This window comes from Salvelinus namaycush, chromosome 19, assembly GCF_016432855.1.
Source record: "Salvelinus namaycush isolate Seneca chromosome 19, SaNama_1.0, whole genome shotgun sequence".
In the NCBI taxonomy this organism is placed as follows: Eukaryota; Metazoa; Chordata; class Actinopteri; order Salmoniformes; family Salmonidae; genus Salvelinus; species Salvelinus namaycush.
The window spans coordinates 38,180,763-38,201,362 of record NC_052325.1 but is presented as its reverse complement, the minus strand read 5'-3'; the positions used below and the strand labels follow the sequence as shown (position 1 = coordinate 38,201,362).

The 20,600-nt window shown below is 41.1% G+C and overlaps 1 protein-coding gene across 1 annotated transcript in view; it reads left to right on the top strand.

The window, feature by feature from the left end:
* Positions 1-1,507: 1,507 nt before the first annotated feature.
* col28a2a (collagen, type XXVIII, alpha 2a) overlaps positions 1,508-20,600 on the top strand; it is a 32,980-nt gene continuing 13,887 nt past the window's right edge. The window contains exons 1-13 of the mRNA XM_039014318.1: positions 1,508-1,673; positions 2,267-2,841; positions 6,238-6,258; positions 6,463-6,522; positions 9,006-9,059; positions 9,527-9,571; positions 9,964-9,990; positions 10,080-10,124; positions 10,244-10,288; positions 10,553-10,606; positions 18,904-18,972; positions 19,056-19,124; positions 19,820-19,888. Of these exons, the coding sequence (XP_038870246.1) occupies positions 1,508-1,673; positions 2,267-2,841; positions 6,238-6,258; positions 6,463-6,522; positions 9,006-9,059; positions 9,527-9,571; positions 9,964-9,990; positions 10,080-10,124; positions 10,244-10,288; positions 10,553-10,606; positions 18,904-18,972; positions 19,056-19,124; positions 19,820-19,888 (1,299 nt within the window). The remainder of the gene's footprint in view (positions 1,674-2,266; positions 2,842-6,237; positions 6,259-6,462; positions 6,523-9,005; positions 9,060-9,526; positions 9,572-9,963; positions 9,991-10,079; positions 10,125-10,243; positions 10,289-10,552; positions 10,607-18,903; positions 18,973-19,055; positions 19,125-19,819; positions 19,889-20,600) is intronic.

Below are 20,600 nucleotides of genomic sequence, written 5' to 3'. Positions count from 1 at the left end.
TTTAAAGTGGATTTAACGAGTGACATCAATAAGGGATCATAGCTTTCACCTCGATTCACCTGGTCAGTCTATGTCATGGAAAGAGCAGGTGTCCTTAATGTTTTGTACACTCAGTGTATATATTTATTGTGTGTCTGTCATTGAGGGATATCATTGCTCCATGGTACACAGCAGAATAGGAACATTGCTCACTCATGTGTATATATCCATGAATCCCAACTTCAATACGTGCAAGTTAAGTTTGTGGATTTATTCCAGTTCACTACAGTCTGACTGTGCTATTAACCATTGTTCACATATCCCTAGTTCCCTACGGCTCATTACACAAAGCTTAGCTGCACTGAAATGAAGAAAGAAGACATCTCACTCTGGAGGCTTGAGGATTTTGACCAAACAGAACAAATCAGCAAAAGCTGACACAATCCCAAAGTTTTTTGAAAGAAATAAAGTCAAACAGGTATTTCTGGCACTCCTCGCAGACTCAGCGGACTATGATAAGCTCTGCCATATATGAAAACAACTTGCAAACCTCTTGCTGACAAATTTAAGACTGTTTGAGGCAGGTTCATTAACCCATTGATTACCATAGGACAAAGGCATTATCCACACACAATGAGGAAGACCAGATGAGCTAAATTCGGATCGCATGACAACCACTGTAGGATCCGTTGGTGTGTAAGAGGGAAAGTTTATTGGTCCTTAAGACATCAACACTTCCTCCCTTTTCCTTTAGCCTTGTATTTAGTCAAATACAGATGGCAGGGATGGAGTTACATTACGGGGGTTAAAATTGAAATACATTTTTCAGTTTTGTCGTGGCAAACTATAGAGCAAAGGTTTATACAGATTAGTTACCCATACATTATACACCACTCATTAAAATCATGACTTCATGCAACCAGATCAAAAGATATGAGATGCTTGGAGGCATCTTTATAATGTCAACAGTGCTGAAACCCAACCCCATTCGGCCCTCCTCTCTTATAAAGGAGGAGGGAGAGGCTCAGGGGCTCACAGACACACTGGGTCTCAGGATGTCTATCACTGCTGCTACACACTCAGGAAGCTAACTGGAACCTTCCATCACTGCTGTTCTTCTCTAACTACCTGCACAAAACCAGCATTTTGGACATTGCACAAGCCTACCTCACCTGGATCTGCAGCACGCAAAAAAGGCTTTGGATTGTGAGTCTTCAATGGAGTTTTGCTCAGTAAAAAGACAATCTGCCTATATGCATTCTTAAAAATGAAATAGTGGGAAGGTGTCTGATACAAAATCTTAACATTTCAGATTAAAAACTAGTGCTACTTTATTTTAGATGAATCTGATGACTCGTTGTGCACTGATCTTGTGCACAAATATCAATTTTCAAATACTCCATGTTGAGCAATCGTGTTGTCCTCACTGAACATTAAGTAATTTGGTAGATAAATCATGTAGATGGTTGTTTAAATGTAAAAATTCTCCAAACTTTATCCTTGGTTGTCTCTCTCTGCTGGAGGGACAATGCTGTTCCCTACTGTGACCTGGTTCCTGTTGGTAGCAGGGCTGTTGGGTGTCTGGGCTCAGGACTACTATGAAGAGAGAACAGTGAACAAGAGACCCAGGGTCAGGGGGGCCCAACTGCAAGCTGCAGCCATTGCAACTAACGTGCAAAAACATAATGGACAAGGTATGAGGGGGAAACACATTATATTTTTTATAGTATAGTTGCTCATTGCAAACAGTTGCCATTTCAAACAGTGAGATCACCGATGTCTTAATATGTCGCATTTCTGTGACCATAATTCATCAATCCAATAGAAATCAAAATTCCAGCTAAACAAGAGGTTGAACATGCACCATAAAATCCCATGTTTGGTTAACACAGGTGAAGACAGTAGATAGATATCTATCCTATGAGCGGATCTCCTGGGATATACTACTGTACCTGCTATGTTCCCAAGGAGTTGATATCCTACGGCATTTTCACTCTATGTCATATTAACATGATTTAGCTTGGTCTTTCTGTCCATGTGAGAGATGTAATGTCAAGACAAAGAGTTCATTTTAGATAGTGTTTTTGGCATTTTGACGTGACTGTCATAACTTTGAACGATTGCACTCATCTAAAAATGAGTGAAGATAGAAAACACAGGAACTCTTTATTTGAAGGGCACCTACATAAGTACTTCATAACACATTCATAACCCACAATGACAATTTTTAATAGAATAGCCTCTTGGTGCAATTGTGTGTCTCTGACTCGTCTTCACGTGAACACAGCCATTTCAGATGAGGACTGCGGTCTGGAGCTTACCTTTCTGCTGGACAGCTCTGAGAGTGCCAAGGAGAACCATGAGCAGGAGAAGCGCTTTGCCATGGATGTGGTGGACAGGCTCCAGGCCGCCCGTCTGCAGACGGGCCGCAGTCTGAGCTGGAAGGCGGCCCTGCTGCAGTACAGCAGTCACGTTATCATCGAGCAGACCTTCAAGCAGTGGAGAGGCACTGACAACTTCAAGTCCCACATCACCCCCATTGTCTACATCGGCCACGGCACCTACACCACTTACGCCATCACCAACATGACCAAGATGTACCTGGAGGAGTCCAGCCCAGGCAGCATCAAGGTGGCCATGCTGCTCACTGACGGCATCTCCAACCCCAGGAACCCAGATATCTTCTCAGCTGCCACTGACGCCAAGAACCAGGGGGTTAAGTTCTTCACGGTGGGCATCACCCGCGCAGCCAACGAGTCAGCCAACGTGGCCCAGCTGCGTTTGTTGGCCAGTTCTCCTGCCTCCCGATACCTCCACAACCTGCAGGATATTGACATTGTGGAGAAAGTCCTCAAAGAAATTGTGAGTATGATCTGCCTTGCATTGCTTCTCAAGAAACACAATGTTGGTTAGTGATGATGACACAATGGTACAGTTGTGATTTACATGTAATCAGAGTTGAATTACACAAGATGCAACCAAAATCATCTCATGAGGGGTTTTTAACCCTCATACTACGAACTACCATGTTTTACATACAACCTAGGTCATTTTGATCCAAAGAAGAAACTATTGGAAAAAGCAACAATCATAGCAAAAAATATACTTAATTCTTATCAAAATATCATTAGACATGTAAATAATGTTATCTGTTTTTTTTTAAACCAAAACAAACCAAAATTACAGTTAATTAGCATATTCTGTAAAACAAAAATATAAATCTTTCCCTTAAATAATGTACAAAATAGTTTTTTTTTTATTATTTACCATCATCTGATTGTAGTATCTTTTAGTTTTTAGAATTATGAAGTAAATACACATTTTGTCATAATCAAAAAGCATGCCCAAATCTTCAGTCACTTAAAACCAAATGTTATAGCAACCCAAATTGCTTAACAAGTTGCACATATAGAATAGTGGATGATATTATAGGAAATCTGGTATTTATATAATGTTTCCCGTAAAATATTTGGTTTAGAAGAATACATACCAATACAGCACTATGTGTACATTCAGAGGGTAGCTGGTTCTATAATACAGTTCTGCCAAGTATGCATACCGCTGACCGACTTTTATGAGCTGTTTTGACTGCAACTAGGCATACAGTATATGTAAGGTAATTTGGATTTTGTACATGGTCATACCTAGTTATAACCAGTTATAACCAAAGCCGAATACATAAGGCGCTTCATTTCTGCAGATGATCTGTCTATCTGTTCAGAATCACTGATACAGGTCCCCCTCCACCCTCTGAGGATATTTAATATTATATCTCCAGAGAATCCGAGATTCAAATAAATACTTTTTTAGATTTTCCCTAGAATAACTACTTTTCTTAGAATACACACCAATACAGCTCTTTGTGTATATTGAGTATATCGGAGTTCTGTATTGCAGTTCTATCAAGTATTTATACCATTGGCAGACTTTTTATACCATTTCCAGATTTGTATATGCCAAAAAATAAGGTAATTTTGGTTTTGTACGAAGTCATAGAATACGTGGTATAGAAAAGTACAATCTTAGGCGAGTACATGGAGAGTTATATCTCTGCAGATGATCTGACTATCTGGTCAAAGTCACTGATACAGGTCCCCCTCCACCCTCTATACCTTGTTATTATGTCTCCAGAGAAATCTAGATTCAAATAAAGGTCCTATCTATCAAATTACTACAGGCGGATTTAGGTGTGTTTGGCTGTCGTGAAAATTACCCCAAAGGACTTGAATTTTTAAGTCTATATGGATGCAGAAACACTAAACAATTATTTAGATTTAGATTACTAAGAACAAGTTGATTGACAAAGTCATGAACATTTTGAAGAATTAATTTAAAAAATATTCCTCTGCGGTCAAAATGGCTCCAGACTGGAGCCAGAATGACTGACATTCCACAATTCTGTAGCAAGACTGTAGCAAGATAATGAATGGCTATGGATGAGAGCCATGGATTTGGTATTTTTGTTCAATGAGCAGACAGCTGTCTTACATTTCTCAATAGAATTGCTGCTTACCATCTCTATACTGTGAGTGCATATCCCATGGGCTTTACTTTGACTGCTATGCTTCATGGGATTTCTCAATAAGATTAAACACAATCTTTTGTGGTCGCACCTTACATTCCTCTGAGTGTAAACAGTCAGGGTGCTTTCAGTGATACTCTTTTATCATACCATTTGGTTTGCATTTGTCTCATTGGTATTACAAGGGACTTTCTACACATTAATTTATTTCAAGTGGCAACATAGCCAAACAGAGCTTGGCACAAAACCATAATTCAAGAAACCCCCAAAGTCACTTGGACTCAGACACCAGGCTTTTCAGTCTAGTTTATACACTGTCTAGTTTATACACTGAACAAAAATATAAACGCAACATGCAACATTGTCAAAGGTTTTACTGAGTTACAGTTCATATAAGGAAATCAGTCAATTGAAATACATGCATTATGCCCTAATATATGGATTTCACATGACTTTGAATACAGATATGCATCTGTTGGTCACAGATTCCTTAAAAAGAAAAAGTAGGGGCGTGGATCAGAAAACCAGTCAGTATCTGGTGTGACCACCATTTATTTGCCTAATGCAGCGCAACACATCTCCTTCGCATAGAGTTGACCAGGCTATTGATTATGGCCTGTGGAATGTTGTCCCACTCCTCTTCAATGGCTGTGTGAAGTTGCTGGATATTGGCGGGAAAAGGAACGCGCTGTCGTACACGTTGATCCAGAGCATCCCAAACATGCTCAATGGGTGACATGTCTGTTGAGTATGCAGGCCATGGAAGAACTGGGGCATTTTCAGCATCCAGGAATTGTGTACAGATCCTTGCGACATGGGGCTGTGCATTATCATGCTGAAACATGAGGTGATGGCGGCGGATGTAAGGTATGACAATGGGCCTCGGGATCTCGTTACGGTGTCTTTGTGCATTCAAATTGCTATCGCTAAAAGGCAATTGTGTTCGTTGTCCGTAGTTTATGCCTGCCCATACCATAACCCCACCGCCACCATGGGGCACTCTGTTCACAGCTTTGACATCAGGAAACCACTCACCCACACGATGCCATACACACTGTCTGCCATCTGCCCGGTACAGTTGAAACCGGGATTCATCCATGAAGAGCACACTTCTCCAGCCTGCCAGTGGCCATCGAAGGTGAGCATTCCCCCTCTGAAATCGGTTACGACGCCGAACTGCAGTCATGTCAAGACCCTGGTGAGGACGGCGAGCAAGCAGATGAGCTTTCCTGAGACGGTTTCTGACAGTTTGTGCATCTGTGGCATTGTGTTGTGTGACAAAACTGCACATTTTAGAGTGGCCTTTTATTGTCCTCAGCACAAGATGCACCTGTGTAATAGATATGCTGTTTAATTAGCTTCTTGATATGCCACACCTGTCTGGTGGAGGAATTATCTTGGCAAATGAGAAATGCTCACTAACAGGGATGTAAAAAAAATTGTGCACAACATTTTAGAGAAATAAGCTTTTTATGCGAATGTAAAAATTCTGGGATCTTTAATTTCAGCTCATGGAACATGGGACCAACAATTTACATGTTGCGTTCATATTTTTGTTCAGTATAGTGAAACATGTGACCGGTGTGTGAAGAGGGGAGGCAAAAGTATGATACATTATGCTAGAGTTTACTAGTCCTGTAATCTAGTTGTAAATGTACATGGTTTCGGTATGTTTTGGATGATACAGTATATGATTTCCTCTAATGGTTGTCACTGTTTATTCTCTCTCTACACAGACTGACCTGGCTGATGAAGGGGTAGGTACTAATACATTTTGATGCGTTGATACACTATCCTCATTCAACAAATACATAATCAAGTTCAGGGACCCTGCATGAAATAAGAATTTGTTCTTAACGGACTTGCCTAGTTAAAAAAAAAGATTAAATAAAAACAAATACAAAAAAATTGTCTGATACAGTTACATGTTGATTCTGAAATCATGTCTTGCCTTTTTGAAGTGCCCCCCGGCCCATCAATGTGCCTGTGAGAAGGGCGAAAGAGGACTCAGTGGCTTAGCCGTAAGTACTTTGTCTTTCCTTTCCAAACACAGAATACTTTTCCTTTGAAATTTAAGGTGATATATTCCTGAAGGGCTGAATGTAATTAAATGTTCTAAAGAGGAATCTTACATGGTTCTGATATTGTGGATAATTGCTTGTTTTTTTTTATACTTACAATAATTGCTTGCTTTTTTCTAAGTTACACCCAGTGGTCAGAGAAAGCTGTCTTTCTTGCATCTTCATTACCAGCATTCTGAAAATAATCCAAATGCTACAGGACAAGACAGATTTTGGGTTGTTTTTCTTAATGAATTTCCTTTACGCCTCAACTGCTAATTTGTGTTGCCTGTCCTGTCAAGTTATTGCACATTTCCCTTCCCACATAAGATGTCCCCCATGGAAGCCATGGGCATCCTATGAAGACCTTTACTCGCAATAAAACAGGACCTTTGTCATCGGAAATAACACTTACTACCTCCATTGTCAGCTAGTCAGAGAGGGAGAATGTTGGAGGGGGCTTAAAGTGTAAGATTAGGTTATTTTACACAGTAGTTACTGAAGTAAAAAATATTTTAATGTACTACTTAAGTCGGTTTGGGGGAATCTGTACTTTACTTTACTATTTATATTTTTGACTACTTTTACTTTTACATCACTACATTCCTAAAGAAAATATTGTACTTTTTACTCCATACATTTTCTCTGACAACCAAAAGTACTCATTACATTTTGAATGCTTAGCAGGACAGGAAAATAGTCAAATTCCCGCACTTATCAAGAGAACACATGGTCATCCCTACTGCTTCTTGTCTGGAGGACTCACTAAACACAAATGCATCTTTTGTAAATAATGTCTGAGTGTTGGACATTTAAAAAACAAGACAATTGTGCTGTCTGCTTTGCTAAATAATAGGAATTTTAAATGATTTATACTTTTACTTTTGATACTCAAGTATACTTAAAACCAAATACTTTTAGACTTTTACTCAAGTAGTATTTTACTGGCTGGCTTTCAATTTTGCTTGAGTAACTTTCTATTAAGGTATCTATGACAATTATGACAATTGGACACTTTTTCCACCAATGCTTCTAATCATCAGAACAGACTAGAGGCCCCCCTGAGTAAAAGTAAAGATACCTAAATTGTCACGTTCCTGACCTATTTTCCTTTGTTTTGTATTTATTTTAGTTGGTCAGGGCGTGAGTTGGGTGGGTTGTCTATGGTTGATTTTCTATGTTGGGATTTTGTGTTCGGCCTGGTATGATTCTCAATCAGAGACAGCTGTCAATCGTTGTCCCTGATTGAGAATCATACTTAGGCAGCCAGGGTTTCACTTGTGTTTTGTGGGTGTTTGTTCCTGTGGAGGTTTTGTTGCCACACAGGACGGTTTCGGTTTTGTCACGTTGGTTGTTTTGTATTTTGAAGTGTTTTGTTGACTTTCATTAAAAGAATGAACACTAACCACTCTGCGTTTTGGTCCACACCTTCTGTCAGCGAGGACAGCCGTAACATAAATAGAAATTGACCCAAGTAAAAGTAAAAGTCACCAAGTAAAATATTACTTGAGTAAAAGTCTAAACGTACTTGGTTTTAAAAATACTTAGGTATCAAAAGTAAATGGAATTGATAAAAGTATAAATCATTTCAAATTCCTTATATTAAGCAAACCAGACGCCACAATTATTTTTTCTTTTTTATTGACGGATAGCCAGGGGCACACTCCAACACAATTTACAAACGAAGCATTTGTGTTTAGTGAGTCTTCCAGATCAGATGCAGTAGGGATGACCAGGGATGTTCTCTTGATAACTGTGTGAGTTGGACAATTTTCCTGTCAAAATGTAACGAGTACTTTTGGGTGTCAGGGAAAATGTATGGAGTAAAAAGTACATTATTTTCTTTCAGAATGTAGTGAAGTAAAAGTAAAAGTTGCCAAAAATATAAATAGTAAAGTAAAATACAGATACCCCACAAAAATACTGAAGCAGTACTTTAAAGTATTTTTGCTTAAGTATTTTACACCACTGTCAATAACCAGGTACATTATCTATAGAGAGAGTCCTTACATTCTTACACTGAGACTTAAAGGCTCTCATAATTGCTCTCATTAGTTTAATGGCCAGAAACCTGCGATTAGCTATGCATGGCAACCGCCACACGCTGTCCATGTGCCGAATGGCAACCTGACCTCTCACCTTTTGGCCAAGCAGCAACATGTCCATCCTTTACTTGTACCATGATACACCCCAATACACAGACACACACACAAAAAGCCACCCCCCTTGTGACCACAGGTCCTTTTACCACCCGCACTAAGCAAACAATACCGACTCCCTCAGGAAAACTATGCTTCTCTTTCACTTTGCCCTTCTGTGGCCAGTGATGGCTTATCTCTCATTGACTCACTGCAGATCATTTGCGAAGGATAGTGGCCGTTCGTCAGACATGTTTTGTTTGAAAGTGAGTTAAATGAATCTCGTGTTGTTACTTCATTCCACAGGGGAAGAAGGGTCGCCCAGGAGATGATGGAGCCCCTGGTCTTAAAGGATCGAAGGTCTTTGATTTATGATTATTTTTAATTATTTAATTGATTTACATACCTGTTGTGTTCCTGATGTCTATCTAAAATCAAAGATACAGCCAATTTCCATGTACTATTCTTCTATAGACATACTGCGTATTCCTTATAGGAGTAATAATATAAGGCTCGGGCTCCCAGGTGGCGCAGCGGTCTAAGGCACTGCAGCTCAGTGCAAGAGGCGTCACTACAGACCCTGGTTCAATTCTAGGCTGTATCACAACCGGCCGTGATTGGGAGTCCCATAGGGCGGCGCAAAATTGGCCCAGCGTCGTCCAGGTTTGGCTGGGGTAGGCCGTCATTGTCAATAAGAATTTGTTCTTAAACTGACTTGCCTAGTTCAATTAAAATAAATAAAATAAAAAATAATCGAAATTGAATAGCTCCAGTGTTTACTGTGTAAATAATATACGGTAGATTGCCATGTTCTCCTTTCCTTTTAGGGAGAGGGAGGACTAAGTGGACTTCCAGGTCAGGATGGCGGAGAAGTGAGTGATACACTTAAACACGTAGTACTTCTTATATGAAATGTTCATATGCAGATATCTATAGATACAGATCTAGGTTCTTAATCTAATCTCCCTGTTGCAGGGGAACTTTCCTGGAGGAAATGTAAAACATGTAGTGTATTTGAGGTTTTAAAATGCTTCTGAAGTTTTCCACTTTGACATTTCAGACTTGATTTACAAAAAATGTATCAACCCCTATAAACCCCCTTTAAATGTCCATTAATATTAATCCACATAATAATCCACATTTCCTGTTGCTGCAGCAAACTGTCTTAAATTAAGATCCTACATCTGTATGTTGATTAAGCATTTATCAATGTACGTACAGCTGTTGCTCACAATCAAACCTATTATACTGTGTTTGTTTGCAGGGAAAATCTGGTTACAAAGGAGAGAGGGTATGTCATTCAAGTTGTCATTACTATTTACTGTATGTTATTTTGAAGCTACAGTTCATTCATATGACATATTGCTTTCCATTACACAGGGTGAGAGAGGCGAGTGTGGCACTCCAGGAATTAAAGGGGACAGGGTAGGTATGAATAATCCACCTTATCTGCTCTCTGAGTCATGCTTTTGTTCTGTTGGTCATACTACAGGTTGATTTATACAGTACCTTTATTTACTGTTTCATTGAATGTCCACTCCCAGGGTCCTGAGGGCCCAATGGGCACCAGAGGAGTCAGAGGTCTCCAGGTGGGTAAACAACAGCGACATGTACCTAGAAAATGCCCATATTCAGATCAAAGTGTTATACTTTTGTGAAACACCTGTATGAACGCATATATACTCGCTCCATGCTCCACTCCCCTCCCACGCACACACACAATGTAGTTGATAATGTCTGTAATCTCTGTAGATCTTCCCAGCAATTTAGCATCAGTATCTGGGTAGCCTTCACTTTATATCCCAATGTGAATTGTGCACCTTTGTTAAGGAGTGTTCTTTGTTCCTCCCCAGGGTTTACCCGGTCCACAGGGTGACGTTGGACCTGAGGGCCCTCAGGGAAAGAAGGTTCGTAAGGAGACACCTCATACTTACCTCATCACACACATCTGCTGTCGCCTGTACACTTCCTTTTAACGGAACTTTAAAAGAGAGGTTCCTGCCACGCGTTGTACTACCTGAGAGTCGAGGGGCATGTGTCTCTCTCCCTTAATAGGCACCTGTGGAAAATACTGGCCCGGTGCCAGTGCCTTCCCCTTCACTAATTCAGCAGCGTGGGGATTAATGCTAGTTTTCACATTCATACTCAGGTTCAGTTAATGGCAGGAGTCCTGTTTCTAAATATACGGTACACTAGGAACTGCCAAAGCACTGTCTACCTCCTTACTAGTCCTCTGTTGGGATTGTCAAGGCACTACAGCTATGAAAAGTCAAATGTTCTCTCTCCATGTGAGAACATGCAGGTTTCTGTTGGAAAGAGAAAAAAGGGTAAACAGAATGTTAAAGACAGATGTTGCTCCCATAATATGAGTATGTGAACTGTACGTGTTGAGATTTTAGCAGCCTAGTGATTTATCTCTTACTAATTGAATCAGCACCACCATCAAAGACAATCTTTCAAAACTGGATGGATAATTGTGGAAAGAGCAATGTTTATAGTCTACCCTGTTAGGAATATGTTTTAAGAGAGGAATGTAAGGTGTTGAGCATTTAACTGAGGTCAAATGTGATTGTTATGGAGGTATGGACTGAAACGTGTGAGAGCTCTGCCTTGCTTTGGGAAAACGTTTTAAGTGGTTATCTCAGCTTTCTGCTTGACAGGCTCCACTTCTTTGTTGTTTCTTGTTTAGGATTAAATAACTCCTAAATCGTGAATAAATCTCATGATTACTGCAAACTCTCCAGCAAACCATTGCCTCCAGTAAAATAACTCTTAATTGTTTTGAGACTGGATGTTTTTGACTACTTTGAGTCGACACCTCAACTGAGACAATGTCTGGCTTTAGGATGTGCCCTGACTTGTTTCATTTGGAGGGGTAAAATAGTTTCCCCACTTTTCCATATGCAGTACAGTTCAGACAATAGCTCCCCACTGTGTATTCACTGGTTGAATCAACGTTGTTTCAACATAATTTGTCAGCATATTGTGACATGGAATCAACGTGGAAAATACATTGGATTTGAAAAGATTTCAACCAGCGTTGTAAACATTGAAATTAGGGTAAAACTTCAACTTAAATATATTGACTTAACAGATTCTTACAGTGCCTTCAGAATGTATTCACAGCCCTTGGCTTTTTCAAAATGTTGTTGTGTTACAGCCTGAATTTAAAATGGATCAAATGTGAGTTTGTTTTGTCACTGGCCTACATAAATTTCCCATAACGTCAAAGTGGAATTAGGTTTTCAAAATTAAAAAAATACAAATAAAATATGAAAAGCTGAAATGTCTTGAGTCAATAAGAATTCAACACCTTTGTTATGGCAAGCCTAAATACGTTACATAATAAGTTGCAAGGACTCACTGTGTGTGCAATAATAGTGTTGAACATGATTTCTGAATGACTACCTCATCTCTGTACCCCACACATACAAATTATCTGTAAGGTCTCTCAGTCGAGCAGTGACTTTCAAACACTGATTCAACCACAAAGACCAGGGAGGTTTTCCAATGCCTTGCAAAGAAGGGCACCTAATGGTAGATGGGTAAAAATAAGTTCAAGCAAGGGTTGCCTTCTAGAGAGACAGATTGTAACATTCTCTGTTTCACAGAAACATGGCTCTCTCGGGATATGTTGTCGGAATCGGTTCAGCCACCGAAATACCTTATTTAAGTAAGTATTCAGACCCTTTGCTATGAGAATCAAAATTAAGCTCAGGTACATCCTGTTTCCATTCATCATCCTTGAGATGTTTCTACAACTTGATTGGAGTCCACCTGTGGTAAACTCAATTGATTGGACATGATTTGGAAAGGCACACACCTGTCTATATATGGTCCCACAGTTGACAGTGTATGTCAGAGCAAAAACCAAGCCATGAGGTCGAAGGAATTGTCTGTAGAGCTCCGAGACAGGATTGTGTTGAGGCACAGATCTGGGGAAGGGTACCAAAAAATGGATCCCAAGAAGACAGTGGCCTCCATCATTCTTAAATGGAAGAAGTTTGGAACCACCAAGACTCTTCCTAGAGCTGGCCGCCCGGCCAAACTGAGCAATCGGGGGAGAAGGGCCTTGGTTAGGTAGGTGATCAAGAACCCGATGGTCACTCTGACAGAGCTCCAGAGTTCCTCTGTGGAGATGGGAGAACCTTCCAGAGGGACAACCATATCTGCAGCACTCCACCAATCAGGCATTTATGGTAGAATGGCCAGACGGAAGCCATTCCTCAGTATAAGGCACATGGCAGCTAGGACTGCTAAGGCAGTCAAATTCAACATGACTGTTTAGTCACGGTAATTAGGCTTCTCCAAGCTCTGATGCTGCTGCTGGTCATTAGTAGCCTACCAAACTTGCTAACTGCTTGGTACTCAGCACTCTATTGTCCCTCTAATCACTCTGACATCAATGCAAATGTATTTGAAAATCTAACACTTCATGACAGCCCATTACTCCTTTCTATAGCCTATGCAATTAAGACAGAAAACAGAGTGATGGCCGCTAATAAAAAGAGGAGGCTCCCATCAGCTTTCAATAGGCTAGGCCTACTATATTTATTTCTCAACCTTCCTAATATTAATTGCATTGCTAATATTTACAACATGAGTATAACCTACCTGGCTGGCATGAAAATAAACCATGGGGAAAAACGTCCTCCATTCGCTATTTAAGTGCATAGATGACATGTATTTTTTCCCGCTGCATCTGTTTCGATACAGGTGCATGATAATAGTCCATTCTAAATCAAAACAAATGTCACACATATATTATTAGCATGTAAAGACAAGATCAACATCAAAATGGCGCTGACAAAGAGGGCTGCCTCGCTTCTAGTCCTTGGGAAACTTTGCTGTATTTAGTTTTTTTTATGTATTATTTCTTACATTGTTAGCACAGAAAATTTTAAGTGTTACTACATACAGCCGGGAAGAACTATTAGATATCAGAGCGGCATCAACTTACTAGCACTACGACCAGGAATACGACTTTCCCAAAGCGGATCATTTGTTCGAACTACCCTGTGCATTTGAGCTGATTCCAGAGGCTGACACAAAACAACACCGCCAGAGAAGAGGTAGACAGAGCGGTCTTCTGGTCAGACTTCGAAGGCGCACACACCACCCACCGCTTCCAAGTATATTACTCGCTAATGTCCAGTCTCTAGATAACAAGGTAGACGAAATTAGGGCAATGCTTGCTTTCCAGAGAGACATCAGGGACTGTAACATACTCTGTTTCACGGAAACATGGCTCTCTCGGGATATCCTGTCGGAGTCTGTACACCTGGATTCTTTGTACGTCACGCCGACAGGAATAAACATCTCTACGGGAAGAAGAAGGGCGGGGTGTATGTTTCATGATTACCGACTCATGGTGTAATTGTAACAACATATAGGAACTCAAGTCCTTTTGTTCAACTGACCTAGAATTCCTCACAATTAAATGCAGACTGTATTATCTCCCAAGAGAATTGTCTTTGGTTATTGTCACAGCCGTGTATATCCCCCCTCAAGCCGATACCACTGCGGCCCTCAAGGAACTTCACTGGACTTAATGCAAACTGGAAACCATATATCCTGAGGCTGCATGTCACGCCCTGGCCTTAGTATTCTTTGTTTTCTTTATTATTTTTAGTTAGGTCAGGGTGTGACATGGGGAATGTTTGTGTTTTGTCGTTTTGGGTGGTTATATGGTAAAGGGGGTGTTGGGTGTAGTGTATGAGTTTGTGTTGAGTGAATGTTTCTAGGTATGTCTATGGTTGAGTGAATGTGTCTAGGTATGTCTATGGTTGCCTGAGTGGTTCTCAATCAGAGACAGATGTCTTTCATTTGTCTCTGATTGGGAGCCATATTTAAGGCAGCCATGGGCATCATGCATTTGTGGGTAATTGTCTATGTCTAAGTGTTTAGTGTCAGCACTTATGTTTGAATAGCTTCACGGTCGTCTGTTTTGTTGTTTTGTATAGTGTTCGTGTCGTTTTCGTCTTCTTCCTTAAATAAAGAAGATGTACTTTCCACACGCTGCATTTTGGTCCTCACTCTCTCCCATTGACGATCGTGACACTGCATGTTTTGTGCTGGCAAAACTCTGGATCACTGCTACTCTAACTTCCGCGATGCATACAAGGCCCTCCCTCGCCCTCCTTTTGGCAAATCCGACCACGACTCCATGTTGCTCCTCCCTTCCTATAGGCAGAAACTCAAACAGGATGTACCTGTGTTAATAACTATTCAATGCTGATCTGACTGATCAGAATCCACACTCAAGATTGTTTTGATCATGCGGACTGGGACATGTTCCGGGTAGCCTCAGAGAATAATATTGACGTATATGCTGATTCGGTGAGTGAGTTTATAAGAAAGTGCACAGGAGATGTTGTACCCACTGTGACTATTAAAACTTACCCTAACTAGAAACCGTGGATAGATGGTGGCATTTGCGCAAAACTGAAAGCGTGAACCACCGCATTTAACCATGGAAAGGTGACTGGGATTATGGCTGAATACAAACAATACAAACTCCCTCTGCAAGGCAATCAAACAAGCGAAATGTCAGTATAGAGACAAAGTGGAGTCGCAATTCAACGGCTCAGACACAAGACGTATGTGGCAGGGTCTACAGACAATCACGGACTACAAAGAAAAAACGTCACGGACACCGACATCTTGCTTCCAGACAAACTAAACACCTTCTTTGCCCGCTTTGAGGATAATACCGACACGGACCGCTACCAAGGACTGTGGGCTCTCCTTCTCCGTGGCCGACGTGAGTAAGACATTAAACGTGTTAACTCTCGTAAGGCTGCCGGCCCAGACAGCATCCCTAGCCGTGTCCTCAGAGCATGCGCAGACCAGCTGGCTGGTGTGTTTATGGACATAGTCAATCTCTCCCTCTCCCAGTCTGCTGTCCCCACATGCTTCAAGATGGCCACCATTGTTCCTGTACCCAATAAAGCAAAGGAAACTGAACTAAATAACTATCGCCCAATAGCACTCACTTCTGTCATCATGAAGTGCTTTGAGAGGCTAGTCAAGGATCATATCACCTCCACCTTACCTGACACCCTAAACCCACTTCAATTTGCTTACCGCCCCAATAGGTCCACAGACGATGCAATCGCCATCACACTGCACACTGCCCTATCCCATCTGAGGAATACCTATGTAAGAATGCTGTTCATTGACTATAGCTCAGCATTCAACACCATAGTACCATCCAAGCTCATCATTAAACTAGAGGCCCTGGGTCTCAACCTCGCCCTGTGCAATTGGGTCCTGGACTTCCTGACGGGCCGCCCCCAGATTGTGAAGGTAGGAAACAACATCTCCACCTCGCTGATCATCAACACTGGGGCCCCACAAGGGTGCATACTCGGCCCCCTCCTGTACTCCCTGTTCACCCATGACTGCGTGTCCATACACGCCTCCAACTCAATCATCAAGTTTGCAGACGACACTACAGTGGTAGGCCTGATTACCAACAACGACGAGACAGCCTACAGGGAGGAGGTGAGGGCACTCGGAGTGTGGTGTCAGCAAAACAACCTCTCACTCAACGTCAACAAAACAAAGGAGATGATCGTGGACTTCAGGAAACAGCAGAGGGAGCACCCCCCTATCCACATGATAGGACAGCAGTGGAGAAGGTGGAACGTTTTAAGTTCCTCGGCGTACACATCACAGACAAACTGAAATGGTCCACCCACACAGACAGTGTGGTGAAGAACCTCAGGAGGCTGAAGAAATTTGGCTTGTCACATAAAACCCTCACAAACTTTTACAGATGCACAATTGAGAGCATCCTGTCTGGCTGCACTCGCAATAACATCTGCTAACCATGTGTATGTGACCAATAAAATGTTATTTGATTTGATTTGAAATCAAGAATAGTCTGATAGGTGACAAAATTAACCTATCACTTGTGAATTATATATTATCACTTGTGAATGATGCACAGCATAAGAAACAATGTATTTTTTTGCAACTTTTAGTCACACACCTCATGTAGCCTACCCATAGGCCTATGTGCTGCAACAAACACTCAAACTGGACAGTTTTATCTCAATCTCTTCATTCAAAGACTCAATCATGGCCACTCTCACTCTTAATAATGTTTGTACACTGTTTTGTGCTGCTACCATGTTATGCTGCTGCCACGTTGTGTTGCTACCATGTTGTTGTCATGTTGTGTTGCTACCGTGTTGTGTTGTCATGTGTTGCTGCCATGCTATGTGTTTGTCTTAGGTCTCTCTTTATGTAGTGTTGTGTTGTCTCTCTTGTCGTGATGTGTGTTTTGTCTTATATTTTATATATTTCTATATACAGTTGAAGCCGGTAGTTTACATACACCTTAGCCAAATACATTTAAACTCAGTTTTTCACAATTCCTAACATTTAATCCTAGTAACGATTCCCGGTCTTAGGTCAGTTAGAATCACCACTTTCTTTTAAATGTGAAATGTCAGAATAATAGTAGAGAGAATGATTAATTTCAGCTTTTATTTCTTTCATCGCAATTCCAGTTGGTCAAAAGTTTGCATACACTCAATTAGTATTTGGTAGCATTGCCTTTAAATTGTTTAACTTGGGTCAAACGTTTCGGGTAGCCTTCCACAAGCTTCCCACAATACATAAGTTGGGTGAATTTTGGCCCATTCCTCCTGACAGAGCTGGTGTAACTGAGTCAGGTTTGTAGGCCTCCTTGCTCGCACACGCTTTTTCAGTTCTGCCCACACATTTTCTATGGGATTGAGGTCAGGGCTTTGTGATGGCCACTCCAATACCTTGACTTTGTTGACCTTAAGCCATTTTGCCACAACTTTGGAAGTATGCTTGGGGTCATTATCCATTTGGAAGACCCATTTGCGACCAAGCTTTAACTTCCTGATTGATGTCTGAGATGTTGCTTCTATATATCCACATAATATTCCTTCCTCATGATGCCATCTATTTTGTGAAGTGCACCAGTCCCTCCTGCAGCAAAGCACCCCCACAACATGATGCTGCCACCCCCGTCCTTCACGGTTGGATGGTGTTCTTCGGCTTGCAAGTCTCCCCCATTTTCCTCCAAACATAACGATGGTCATTATGGCCAAACAGTTCTATTTTTATTTCATCAGACCAGAGGACATTTCTCCAAAAAGTACAATCTTTGTCCTCATGTGCAGTTGCAAACCGTAGTCTGGCTTTTTTTATGGCGGTTTTGTAGCAGTGGCTTCTTCCTTGCTGAGTGGCCTTTCAGGTTATGTCAATATAGGACTCGTTTTACTGTGGATATAGATACTTTTGTACCTGTTTCCTCCAGCATCTTCACAAGGTCCTTTGCTGTTGTTCTGTAATTGATTTGCACTTTTCGCACCAAAGTACGTTCATCTCTAGGAGACAGAACGTGTCTCCTTCCTGAGCGGTATGATGGCTGCGTGGTCCCATGGTGTTTAAATCTGCGTACTATGGTTTGTACAGATGAATGTGCTACCTTCAGGCATTTGGCAATTGCTCCCAAGGATGAACCAGACTTGTGGAGGTATACACATTTCTTTCTAAGGTCTTGGCTGATTTCTTTTGATTTTCCCATGATGTCAAGCAAAGAGGCACTGAGTTTGAAGGTAGGCCTTGAAATACATCCACAGGTACACCTCCAATTGACTCATATTATGTCAATTAGCCTAAAGCCATGACATAATTTCCCAAGCTGTTTAAAGGCACAGTCAACTTAGTGTATGTAAACTTCTGACCCACTGGAATTGTGATACAGGGAATTATAAGTGAAATAATCTGTGTGTAAACAATTGTTGGAAAAATTACTTGTGTCATGCACAAAGTGTATGTCCTAACCGACTTGCCAAAACTATAGTTTGTTAACAAGAACTTTGTGGAGTGGTTGAAAAACGAGTTTTAATGACTTCAACCTAAGTGTATGTAAACTTCCGATTTCAACTGTAATTGATATCATGTCAATATATCTCTAAGTAAGATAAATTAAAAGACAATGGTTCTATGTGATGTCAGTTAACATTAATCTGAATCTGAATCTAAATGTAAAACAACTGAATGTAAAAGTTTCTCTGAACTGCCTAGACTGAATTAGAGCTTTGGACTGCCCTTTAGCTGAAACTCACTCCCTTGTTCTTGACATTGGATCTGTATTATGCTGCTGTCTTTGTTTGCTGCTAACTTTAATCTGTGTCTCTTGTGTTTGTCATCACAGGGTGACCGGGGTCCAGCTGGCCCGGCCGGAATTCAGGGAGAAAATGGTATTGGACTTCCTGGATCTAAGGTACATTTAGTCTGTTATTGCTTTTGTCTAACTAATGAATTGTTTAATGTTACCTGTTCCATCTCACTGTGTCTTTTTTGCAGGGTGATCTGGGATTCCAGGGGAAACCCGGCCCCCCTGGTCCACCAGGGTTGGGTGAATATGGTCAGCCAGTGAGTGGAATGAAACACCTGACTAGCATTTTACTGTAGCTTACTACATTATGTAGTTTGGTTTCATTGACAACCTGATAAACCTTGTGAGTGATACTATACACTCAGTGTACAAAACATTAAGAACAACTTCCTAACATTGAGTTCCGGGCATGGACTCTGGAAGGTGAGTCCACAGTGATGCTGGCCCATGTTGACTCCAGTGCTTCCCACAGTTGTGTCAAGTTGGCTGGATGTCCTTTGGGTGGTGGACCATTCTTGATACACACGGAAACTGTTAAGTGTGAAAAAGCCAGTAGCGTTGCCGTTCTTGACACAAACCGGTGCGCCTGGCACCTACTACCATACCCCGTTCAAAGGCACTTAAATATTTTGTCTTTCCCATTCACCCTCTGAATGGCACACATACACAATTCATGTCTCAATTGACTCAAGGCTTAAAAACTATTCTTTAACCTGTCTCCTCCCCTTCATCTACACTGATTGAAGTGAATTTAACAGCTGACATCAATAAGGGATCATAGTATTCACCTCGATTCACATGACCAGTCTATGTCATGAAAAGAGCAGGTGTCCTTAATATTTTGTATACTCAGTGTATATCACAGTAGGAAATGTGAGCTGGGATGACAACTACAAAGACAGTGTCATCTGACCCAATGTTGGTAAATGGATAATGCTGGTTTATTTTACAGGGGCCTCAAGGGCCACAAGGTTTTCAAGGAGAGATAGGACCCCACGGAGAGGGGCTCCCTGGGCCAAAGGTATGATTACGATTTTGTCATGACTAAAAGGGAAAATACAATAGAGAAATTATCTGGGTACAGCTAGAATGCGCTCCTCTTCATTTTTATCCTCCATTCTTTCTAGTGAGAATTGTGTTAGCCCACAGCATCATTTCTGGGATTACCATTAGCTACAATGCTGGAAGCAGAATGTCCACTCAAAAGACCTTCTTTGTATTACACCAATAGCAGAAACAGACATAAACCTTCCATAAATCAGACGGCTTCTCAACCTCTTGATTCTACCAGCGCCTGGGCTGTTGAAGATGGCCATCTGTTGGGCCATAATTGGCCTCAGAAACTGACAAGGAGTTACATAAGCATGAAAGCACAACTCTCATTTGCTGGATTTCAGAGGGAAGAACTGTGTAATAAACACATTTACTGCATCTGCCAAAGCCAGGCCCTGCTCTTCTCCAAACTAGTCTAATCACAGCTAGTTCTCAGTCAAGTGTTACTATTCATGTTGATGCGCGCATGCAAACCCTTTAAAAACAATGTAATTTCTCCATGTTGCAACTTGTGGAGTGACATATTATATCGTATATGTGGACTGTTCAAACATCACACACTTGGAGAGGGGCTGGATTTCCATGGGATTTAAGTGGCAAACAACCACAAAATGGAACACATTATGTAAACATAGCTATCATTTTTTTTATGACAGCACTTAGAGATCATCTTGGGTTTT